This window comes from Amyelois transitella, chromosome 4 (genome assembly GCF_032362555.1).
Source record: "Amyelois transitella isolate CPQ chromosome 4, ilAmyTran1.1, whole genome shotgun sequence".
NCBI lineage: Eukaryota > Metazoa > Arthropoda > Insecta > Lepidoptera > Pyralidae > Amyelois > Amyelois transitella.
The window spans coordinates 10,614,318-10,625,744 of record NC_083507.1 but is presented as its reverse complement, the minus strand read 5'-3'; the positions used below and the strand labels follow the sequence as shown (position 1 = coordinate 10,625,744).

General features: G+C 39.8%; 1 protein-coding gene across 6 annotated transcripts in view; it reads right to left on the bottom strand.

The window, feature by feature from the left end:
- Positions 1 to 11,427, bottom strand: part of LOC106139310 (FERM, ARHGEF and pleckstrin domain-containing protein 1-like) — a 59,747-nt gene that overhangs the window by 2,248 nt on the left and 46,072 nt on the right. For 3 of the 6 annotated variants that reach the window (XM_060954096.1, XM_060954103.1, XM_060954102.1), the window contains 13 exons: positions 9,057 to 9,260; positions 8,556 to 8,649; positions 8,275 to 8,410; positions 7,670 to 7,832; positions 6,845 to 6,912; positions 6,274 to 6,454; positions 4,350 to 4,487; positions 3,392 to 3,489; positions 2,721 to 2,847; positions 2,191 to 2,331; positions 1,494 to 1,606; positions 623 to 765; positions 247 to 363 (listed from right to left, as the gene is read on the bottom strand). In XM_060954096.1, the coding sequence (XP_060810079.1) occupies positions 247 to 363; positions 623 to 765; positions 1,494 to 1,606; positions 2,191 to 2,331; positions 2,721 to 2,847; positions 3,392 to 3,489; positions 4,350 to 4,487; positions 6,274 to 6,454; positions 6,845 to 6,912; positions 7,670 to 7,832; positions 8,275 to 8,410; positions 8,556 to 8,649; positions 9,057 to 9,260 (1,723 nt within the window). Of the gene's footprint in view, positions 1 to 246; positions 364 to 622; positions 766 to 1,493; positions 1,607 to 2,190; positions 2,332 to 2,720; positions 2,848 to 3,391; positions 3,490 to 4,349; positions 4,488 to 6,273; positions 6,455 to 6,844; positions 6,913 to 7,669; positions 7,833 to 8,274; positions 8,411 to 8,555; positions 8,650 to 9,056; positions 9,261 to 11,427 lie in introns of those variants that run through there. The other 3 variants (XM_060954113.1, XM_060954117.1, XM_060954106.1) reach the window with 2 other exon arrangements.

The following is an 11,427-nucleotide window of genomic DNA, read 5'->3' as shown; positions in this document are numbered from 1 at the left end:
ACAAAGTCGCTATTTTAGTCTGTATGTCTGTGTGCTTAAATCTTTAAAATTACGCAACGGATTTTGATGCGGTTTTTTGTAACAGGTAGAGTGATTCAAGAGGAAGGTTTTTATGTATAATAACAAAATTTTGCACCCGTGCGAAGCCGGGGCGGGTCGCTAGTTATTTATATAAGACAAAGTGAATCTGCCTTTCTCCCACACATAGAAAAAACAATATAGAAAGGGAGAATTAAAGGCACGTACCTGTGATATGTAAAGTGACTGTCGGCTCGGAAGTAATAGACGTGGTTCTTGAACTGCAGCTTGAATACGAAATCCTTGTCGATGCCGTCGGACGAGTCCGGGGGGCCCACGCCGTAACTAAAGAAAACCAACAAAATTATCAATATAAATTAGCACATAGAACTAAAAAAGGTTAGCACTAGCCTACCTTCTTAAAAGTCTATTCTATCTGCGTACCAAATTTCATTAAAATCGGTTCAGTTGTTTTTTGCAAGTATTTCGCCATTTTAGATTCGTTTCTTTATTGAAGCGGATCGCGAAACCCTATATCTGAACATGGCCTATGTCATTGAGACTGTACATATATAATATACGTATGTACATATATAAATCTGACCCGAGCAGCGGCAGAGAAGCGAGCGGCGTGTCGTCCTGCCAGCTCTTGTAGAAGAACAGCGTGAAGGCGGCGAACACCACCCACAGCTTCTGCCAGCCCGGGGACTTCTTGAACTTGCGGAGCAAGTAGCCGGACAGCTGCGTCTGAGGGGAAAGGGAAATGTATATTTAGGCATAAGCTGGGGCTGAAATGTATATTAGGTATAAATTGGGGCTTAAAAATTTTAACTACTTTTGAGAGAGTCTCTTGTAAAAACCTGCCTCAGCCAATCCAGGATCATGGTCATAAAAGCGTACTCCACTCCACAGAAAGATGAGGATGAAACCGGGCCTAACGAAGAAGATAAATATGTGATGTCTTTCATAGACGTAGAAAAAAAGGCGGACGGAGTGTGGCTTGAAAAAAAGTGAAGCATCGTGTTGACGGCGTTATACTCATCGTGTGAGCGACAGAAAACTTTAGATGACAATGTCTCACGACGTTATAAATATAAATATATACGGGACAAATTACACAGATTGAGCTAGCCTCGAAGTAAGTTCGAGACTTGTGTTACGAGATACTAACTCGAAGATACTATATTTTACAATAAATACTCATATAGATAAACATCCAAGACCCAGGCCAATCAGAAAAAGTTCTTTTCTCATCATGCCCTGGCCGGGATTCGAACCCGGGACCTCCGGTGTCACAGACAAGCGTACTACCGCTGCGCCGCAGAGGCCGTTATGGCGGCCGACTGTCACACTATTAGCGAGACGTGTAAATATACAGCGGGCCTTGATACTATTATATAGGTGCTCAATTTTGCCGTATAATTAAACTCCATCTGCCTTTTTTTCAATGTATGTTTTCTGCAAATCCTGTTTACCCGGAGCGCCAGCTGCAGGGACTCCCTGGGCAGCGAGGCGGCGCGGTGCCAGCACACGTGCGGCAGCGAGCACGCGGCGCCGCTCAGCGCCTCGGGCGACTCCGCGGGTGGAGCTGGAAAATATACAAGTACCTATAATACACTTTACAGAGATGTCCCAACCGATATTAGGAAGATGACTAAGTAAAATTTTGTTATCACCTTTTAGTACATACATATGATAACGCTTTTATCCCTTGCAGGGCAGACAGTCTTGAAAAGCACTAGCACCTAGGTCATAACTGAAAATCAGCGTATTGCTCTATAGCAATAAATTCGTTGAGTTGTGACCTTTTTGTATTGCTGCAACTCACACCCTATTAATTTGTATTCCGTATGTTCATTGTAAACTGTGTGTAGCAAATCAAATAAATGAATTATCTATCTATCTATCTATCTAAAAGACTGACAGGCCACTTTCAGCCGTTTGGCTTAATAATATAATTGTGATTAAAATAGTGACAATTAAGCCTATCCCTTTGTCGCCTTTCACGACATCTATTTTACTTAAAATAAAGGCACTTAAAAAGAAAATCGAATTTGTCATTCAAAGATAGTCCTAGACACCATTCACTCGAGCAGAACTGTAGCTATCAAGTATCTCGGCGCCTGCGTTATCAACATGTTGTCCGTGTGAATGATGCTTTAGAATACATACAAGCGTCGACATCGTGCGTCAGCTCCGTGTCCACGTGCACGGGGTTCTCTCTCGCGTGTTGTATCGCCGCCTGAAGGTCTGCACTCCAGCCAGCGTACTCTTGCTCTGTGCTAGTGCTGAACAGGAGTTGAACATCTTCACCTGTTAAAATAATATGAATTATGTTTAAACACCATATACCTACATTTAACTTAATGTTTACAATTACTAAGTATGGTCACGTCTATATCCCTTGCGGGGTAGACAGAGCCAACAGTCTTGAAAAGACTGAATGGCCACATTCAGCTATTTGGCTTAATGATAGAATTGAGATTCAAAAAGTGACAGGTTGCTAGCCCATCGCCTAAAAAAAGAATCCCATGTTTGTAAGCCTATCCCTTAGTCGCCTTTTACGACATCCATGGGAAAGATATGGAGTGGTCCTATTCTTTTTTGTATTGATGCCGGGAACCACACGGCCTTTACAATTACTATATAAAAAAAATCATTATATTAAAATTTTCTTCAACACACTAAAGACTTCAACCAACCGTAGAGTTCGAAAGAGTTAGGGAGGTCATGCTGCCTCAGGGTGAGGCGGCGCAGCGCCAGCGCGGCGTGCGCCCGGAACTGGCTCGCGCCGCCCGGCTTCGACGCCAGCACCAGCACGTCGCTGAACTGAAACAACACCAGCTACACTGTAAGCTCAGACAACTGTTGTGTAACTTTCAAGGTTCGATTCTGTTCAATTGAAGCAAAACTGTGATGAACTTTCGGGGCTCGACCGCCATGAATGGAAAGATTATCAGTTGAGCTAAATCAAATGCCTGGTGCTCTGACAGATTTATCTCAAATATTTTGCCGTCGTAAAAATATTGTTCGCTTCATTACAAGATTTATTACAAACAGTGATTTCTAACTCCCATCCCATTTCTAAACGACGAAATGACGCAAAGACTTAAAAGTTTATTTTCAAAACAAAGTTTCCAAAAGGATTATAAATTAGAAATTCAATTCACTTTATCAACCTCTTATTTTCATAAATATTAGTAAAAACCGCCGAGCTTGCATGAAGAGAGTTATGAATGTGGATGAAGCAAAGGAAGTATGCAGGGATCGTGGCAATTGGAAAGAGGCAGTCTCTGCCTACCTCTCCGGGAAAGAGGCGTGATTTTATGTATGTATGTATGTTAGTAAAAAAAAAATCAAATTACGTCCTCACCAAAAACAGCATCCTCTGTTGCAGTCCCCTCGTGGAATGTTTGTACACACAGCCCAGTCTTATGAACTCCCTCCCTGCTACTAGCAGTTTGTCGTAACCTGAGGAATTTAACATTACATATAATCACGTCTTTATACCTTAGAGGACAAACAGAGCCAACCTTCTTTGAAAAGGCTATGACCACGTGTAATTGTATGGCTAAAGAATAGAACTGAAATTCAAATGATATATTTAGAATAATCCTTCGTCTAAAATGAGAATCTCAAAAATATATAAGGTAAAATAAATATGCAGAGATCGTGGCAACTGGAAAGAGGTAGTCTCTGCCTACCCCTCCGGGAAAAAGGCGTGATTTTATGTACGTATGTAAAATAAATAATGTACATACGAGTTAGTTATGTCTCCTGACGACGACTGTTGACTCTGTATATCCTGTGCGGGGTAAACAGAGTCAACAGTCATCGAAAGACTGAAACGCCACATTCAGCTGTATGATTTATTGATGGAATTGAAAAAGTGACATTTAGCTAGACTAGCGCCTACAAGAAGGATCCCAAGCTCATTGAGCCTTTCCATCAGTCACCATTTACGACATTCGTGGAAAAGACATGGAGTGGTCCTATTCTAAAGTGTCGGGAACCACACAGTTCCTATGGCATAATCGTTTGATATCTATACTAATCCATACTAATATTATAAAGCTGAATAGTTTGTTTGTTTAAACACGCTAATCTCAGGAACTACTGGTTCGAATTGAACAATTCTTTTTGCGTTAAATAGACCATTTATCGAGGAAGGCTTTAGGCTATATTACATCACGCTGCCACTATAAGGAGCGAAGAAATAATGGAGAATGTGAAAAAACGGGGGAAATTATTCATCCTTTCAGACGAAGTCGCAGGCACAGCTAGTTTCTAATATGCGCAGTAAAGCATCTCTAATCAGGTTGTGGTCGCACCCCGGATGTCCCGCTGCAGCTGGCACAGCGCGGCGTGGTTCTCGGCGTGCGGCAGCTGCTCCAGCGCCAGCTGCGCCGCGCGGCGCGATATCTCCAGCGCTGCCGCCGCCGCCTCGCTGCCGCACGCCTTGTATAGCTCTGGAGGTGAATTGGTTGGTTAAAAAAGGGGTATAATAATTTGTTAATACTTTTTTTTTATACAATATTTGTATATGCATGATTCTATTGGTTATATTAATTAATACATAAGAAAAAATTAAAAAAGAGAATAGGAAATAATTAGAAAATTATATAAAGCCCTTCTCGTGAGAAGGCGACCAATATTAGAAGAGTTTGTTCAGCTGGTACATCTTTTCTTAGCAGTGAGCGATTTGTTTAGGCGTAGTACCAGCACCCTTTTGGGAAGGGTGTAAATTTTGGAATTAGGTAGTTGGCAGTATTTTGACAAAAACAAATACTTATATTTGATTAAACTTACATTTTTTACATAAAAGATTTGAGTGCGTTTGACCTCAATCTGTTTGGTGGTGGCGGAGCAACATGAGGCCTAACCCAACAAACATTTAGGCGACGATTAGAGCTTATTTTGTTACTTAGTGGGCTACAAAGGCATTACAGTAGCAACACTTATGACTATTGGCGATAAAGTGGCGTACCAAGTAACGTATATCACTTCTACTTATAATACAGAGTTACAAGCGCGACAATTAGGCGAGCTTAAAGGTTATGGATGTATTATGGCAAATCTTAACACTGTTGTACATGCACAGCATTTTGTGTTATAGCTTTAAGTGAATCTTAGAACTCTAAGATCTAAATAAGAATAAGAATTAGCTACTACCTCCAAAAGTGCTATGCAGGTGATAATAAACTCTTTACAAGAACCTAAAGTTGCACAATAGCGTTAATAAGCGCTACCAGCCTTACAATAGTGTTTATTTAATCTTATATAGAACCAAATGCTTGAAGTTATACAAAACTCTCTTGCATTACCTTAAGTCAAATAGGAGTATAATTTTTCGCTATAACAGATCCTATAGCGTCTATTGTTACTTTTTTGTGACTAAAGGTAAAGTAAGCGCTTAAGGTCACTACTGTATTTCTTATATTGACTACTTGTTTTTGACAATGGCGTCGCAACCAAAATAAACAAAAATTGTTGTAAATACGTGGAAAAGTTTTCAGTAAATAGACAACATACATCGGGCGCTCGAATTATTTGCCAATAAATATGTAACATATTCACAGTGTACTTCCCTTCGCAGCAAAAATATGCTTCCTTTCTCACCATACAATATCACTTTTTTTTGTTTAATATAAAAATCATTAGTCGTAAACTTATAGCCATTGAAAATAAAATTATTTATTATTAGATCACAAAATTAGTTTAATTATCTTGAATAGCGTTCAGACCGTTACAAAACACCTATTTACGTCCCTTTTAGCGCTTGAAAATATAATTAACGCCTTTGTATCTCTACTGTACCGCTTAAGGAGTCAGTTGACGCTTATTTACCCCTCTTGTATCGCTAAGAGATCCTGTTACCGCTATAATAACTTTCTTATAGCACTAATTGTACCTCTTAGCCAATTACCATAACTCTTGTATACCGTCATTATACAACCTTAAGTAATATAAAAATTGTGCCCAATTCGGGGGTAAAGTAGGGTTAGAGCGCGCTCTAACACTAATTTGTTACACCCATAAACCACTTTAGAATCTAGTTAGCGCTTTTATAGACTTATTATAAATCTTACTTTAGCGCCTAATTGTTACTTGGGAAGGTACGCAAGCGCAAATACTATTCACTCATGCCTTTAATTAAATAATTATGTATTTTTTTTCTCCATCAATTGAAATGTAAAACGTGATTGCGATGTCCTATTTTCTGAATTGTAGAGAAGAAAAAACCCAGCAAGTGACCTGCCGCCAGCCGCGCGAGATGCAGCAGCCGGTGCAGCGGGCGCAGCAGCAGGCAGGCGAGCGGCAGCGCGGCGCCGCGCTCGCAGCGCGCGCACAGCGCGCCGCCCGCCGCGCCGCCGCGCCGCACGCTCTCCAGCAGCGCCGCCAGCGCGCCCGCCTGCCACACGTACGTCGAGTACGCCTGTGCGACAGTAGCAAACACTCCTATATGCTTGGGATTCTTCTTTATAGGCGACAGGCTAGCGACCTGTCACTATTTCAATCTCAATTCTATCAGTCTTTTTAAGACTATTGACTTTGTCTACCCCACAAGGGATATAGACGAGATTATATGTATGTATGAATATGCCTAAACGCGAATAAGAACTATTGCGGTAGTAGCAAGAATACCCAAGTACCGGTAAATAATATTGTTGCACAAATGAATAATGAATGAACAATAAATAATGGTTATATTATATACACACAATCAACACAAAATTTCATCGTCATTTAAATATCAAAATCATTCAAATTAAACAGTAAGAACTACTAATAGATAGGAATATTGTATAAAATAAATAATACTCACATCAAACGTGTTTGATAAATAGTCGTATAATAATTCAGCTATCTTTTTGTACTCTGGTTCTTCATCATCTGCAAAAAAAAAAAGAATTATGTCAAACAAAAGCGCTACACGGGAATCAATGAAAGATGTGGAAAACGCCGTCATTTCGATGCTTCACTTTATATGAGCAACCGTCCTCCTTTTTTTCTTCGCCTATAGAAATTGTATTTATATGCAAACTCTCCAGCCGCGCTAGCAGCGCGCCGGCGGGCAGCGCTAGCGGCTCCAGTGACAACGCCAGTGCTGCCACCTCGCTGCACTGTAACAGTGTGAGTGACGTACTGTCTCTGTTGGCCGCCAGCGCCCGCTCCAGCCGCGCCAGCAGCGCGCCGGCGGGCAGCGCTAGCGGCTCCAGTGACAACGCCAGTGCTGCCACCTCGCTGCTCTGTAACAGTGTGAGTGACGTACTGTCTCTGTTGGCCGCCAGCGCCCGCTCCAGCCGCGCCAGCAGCGCGCCGGCGGGCAGCGCTAGCGGCTCCAGTGACAACGCCAGTGCCGCCGCCTCGCTGCTCTGTAACAGTGTGAGTGACGTACTGTCTCTGTTGGCCGCCAGCGCCCGCTCCAGCCGCGCCAGCAGCGCGCCGGCGGGCAGCGCTAGCGGCTCCAGTGACAACGCCAGTGCCGCCGCCTCGCTGCTCTGTAACAGTGTGAGTGACGTACTGTCTCTGTTGGCCGCCAGCGCCCGCTCCAGCCGCGCCAGCAGCGCGCCGGCGGGCAGCGCTAGCGGCTCCAGTGACAACGCCAGTGCCGCCGCCTCGCTGCTCTGTAACAGTGTGAGTGACGTACTGTCTCTGTTGGCCGCCAGCGCCCGCTCCAGCCGCGCCAGCAGCGCGCCGGCGGGCAGCGCGAGCGGCTCCAGTGACAACGCGGCCCGCGCCAGTGCTGACACTTCACTGGACTCAGACGGCGGCACGCTGCCAGCTAGAGAAGACACGCCGCGGGAGAACGTCTGAAAAGCACAGAAATAAATAATACACAACTTTAACCGTATATACACTTAGGCAATACCAGGCGCGCTTGTGAAAACTTTATTAACCGTGCGCTGGGCGATTTCTTAAGTTTTATCCCTTTAGTGTTAGTTAGCCGCATAATTTTATCGAAGTGTAAATGTAGCTTAAATGGGTGAAAGAACACACTATTGAAAACCTAAACTAGAGAGCAGGCAAACAGTGGGCCCACTATGACCACGATCCAGCAATCGGTGAGACTCGACGAAGGGACTCATCTGCCCACCATGTCTAAAGATATACAAGCCGACTTAAATCGTTGTTTTGTAACGTATATTTTCAAAATCAAAATCCACTAGGTGAAGTCATAGTCGCTTTGAGGACCCTATTATGCTCTGCTGGAAATGAAACAGCACTACAGTAATTAAACATTACAATACTCACGACAGTAATAAGTTCCAGGTCCCGTTTGTACGTGCGCTCCGTCATCAGCAGCTCCTTGGCCACGAAGTATGTGACGTCACCGCGCTTCTTATCCCCAGCGCCGTTCTTCATAGTGTTCGTGAGTGTACTGGATATACTGGGAAACAAATATTTTGAAATAAGAATTCGGTGTTAATATATTCAATCCGTCCCAGCCCGCGTAAAATGAAAAATACGGCATTCCATTCCCGCGAGAAATTAAAAAAAGTTCCTAATAATAATACAAGCTGTGTTATTATTACCTGTTATTATTATTTCTCTTCAGCGTATCTCCAGCATCGCTCTCGCCCCCACTAAGAATATCCATGCTGTTTAGAGATTCCGACACGATGTTTACTGTAAACAAAATCAACAAAATGTATAATCTTTCTTTCTTTTCTTCTCTTCCAGTCCATATATTCATAATGATAAACTTTAAATTCAGTCGTTGGAAAAAGAGTTCAGTGGTTACACATTTTTTGGCTTCTGTCGCCTAACTTTAATAAGAAACATAATGAAATAAGATGAAAAATTGCTTTTAATATTATTTAGTCATATTTATTTTCAAGTAGCAATGTTTTGGATTACAAACTATATAAACGTAGATCTAAGATAATAATAATAACATGTAGATCTCTATAGAAATAATATCTAATATCTGTATCGCAGAAGTCGCATCATAGTATCGGGAAAAGACCCCGGTAGAAAGTAAAGAACTAAAACTTTAAGAACGGAAAACCATAACAAGAACTAATTCCTCTCACCGTTGACGTTTCCGTTGAGCGTATCACTATCCGCATCGTGCCCGTTCGCCAGAGGTCGTGTCTGTCGTACGATCGGCGTTGACGCGCACACCGGCAGAACGCCGTCTATCTCGCTCTGGTCCGCCGTCCTCTCGCTCGCACTCGGCGACATGCACAGACTCGCCGACGAAACCGTGTTATCCTCTTCTTCCGGCGATGTCTCGTCTGTTCTTAGACAATTTCAGATTAGAACGATGAATAAATAATGAAACAAATTAAGACAAATCGGTACTAAATCGAATAGATTTTTTTTTTCTTATTTGAATAGATGTTAAAATTTAGAAAGCAGTGAAGAGAACTTAAATATAAGTAATCAAAATATATGAAATGAATTTCTTATTCTTTGCCTCTTTGAAAAGTTATAGACACATACAACATAGATAAATTTTAAAATTTAGAAAGCGGCGTATATTTTATAAAATGAAAAAATAAGCAATCAAATTAACCAAAAAATATTTAAAACTATGGCAAACAGGTGAATTGCAAAATAAGTAACGAAAATTTTACAATCACATTCAGTCCTCTGTGTACATTAAAAAAATATTAACAATAGACAACAAGTTTTAAACTTAAAATAAAATAAGCTATGTAACTTAATTTAAAAGTGAGTGTGTAAACCTGTAAAAAAAAATTATGAAAGTGCTCATCTAATTCATACAAAAACTGAAATAAGGGTGAAAATAATCAAAAAATGCATTTAACAACGTAAAACTTATATTGACAACAAATAATATTCATGCTATATAACAAGTACAACTTACACGCTTTTTCCTGGCAGCTCGTAAATTAAAAAAAAAGGTGCAAACAAAAAAGTTCTTGCATTGAAACTTCTTTCATTTTAATTTATTTATTTATTGTTTAACTATCCCCGGCGGGGTTTAGTGTCGTGTATTGCAGGGATACCGAACACTTACATTCACATATAAATTCAAAAAGGAAGTAACAATTCAATACTCGAAACAATATTCAAATATACGTGACGATGAAACAATAAATAAGGAGATCGTAACATTACAGTCTATTCGGATTGTACAATTTCAATCGAAAAGTCAAAGTACTTAATAGCTACGATTTAATACTGATTTTCGCACTAACTAGGGAGGTCGGCGACCTCTTATCTAATAGTCTAAAATTGCTTCGTGCACACTCGACAAAACATTTTGACATTTTTTTTTACATTTTTGTAATTAATTGAACACTATGCAGCCGTGTGGTGACCGCCACTGTGGCGCATTCATTCAATTATATTCAACTGACATATAATTTCTAATAAATCGGCAAATAAGACAATTATTGCTTAAACAATCGTAAATACCTACAGTCTACCAAAATATCAGACCATAGTTTTAATTACTTCTTAAGGTTATGATCGTGATAGTTGTAAAACATTTCCAAATGTGAAAATAATGTGAAGTAAACAAAACGAAAGCAAAGGAATTTTTTACAAAGGCGCACTGTCAATTTTACATAGAAAACTGGTAAAAATTATATCATGTGCTTTAAATAGCAAAAAAAAATTTTTTTAACGGAAAATGTATGTATGTATTTAATGTGACACATTTTTTTAAAATAATATACGCAAAACAATTGACTTCATTTTGTGCTTAACATAATTTAATTTGAAAATACCTATATAAAAAGATTTCAAAAAGCTGTTAATATATCCGACTTATGTATTCCAAAAAAAAAATATACTAAGTCACTAACTCTTTCTAAAAGGGCTGAAATCAATAAAAATGGCAACATTTTATTCAAAATCTGTAAGTTTCTACATTTTATTATATAATAAACTATATCTTTAGTCTATCTGCAACGCCATCTTTCGTTTCGTGTATCTTATCAACCTTTCAATATAATTAATATTCATACCAATCGATATCGTACTAAATATATAGTGAATTTAAGTATCACACAAAATGGTGTGTTTTAACAATATAATGAAATTAATAAGTATAACGAAAAGTTGCAAGATGACGAACACGCAATATGTTATCCTATCTATTTAAATCTTAGCTGTAGATAAATTGATTGACACAGTGCGAAAAGAAATTACAAAACAGACATATCAAGTTAAAATTCATTAATTGGGAAGAATGAATGCATTAGGAAGAATAATATTAACTGCCACATACACATCTTTTCCCGACAAATTATCCTTCAGGCCACGATAAATTCGTTTATTTTAGCCAAATGATAACAATCGATGTAAAAGTTGATGCACGAATTAAATATTTTTTGACTATAGCTACATCAACGTAAAATGTATCTAAACATGCCTTTAGTAAATTTTAAAAACAAATCGTATTTCGATTTCGCAATTTACCAACTACAT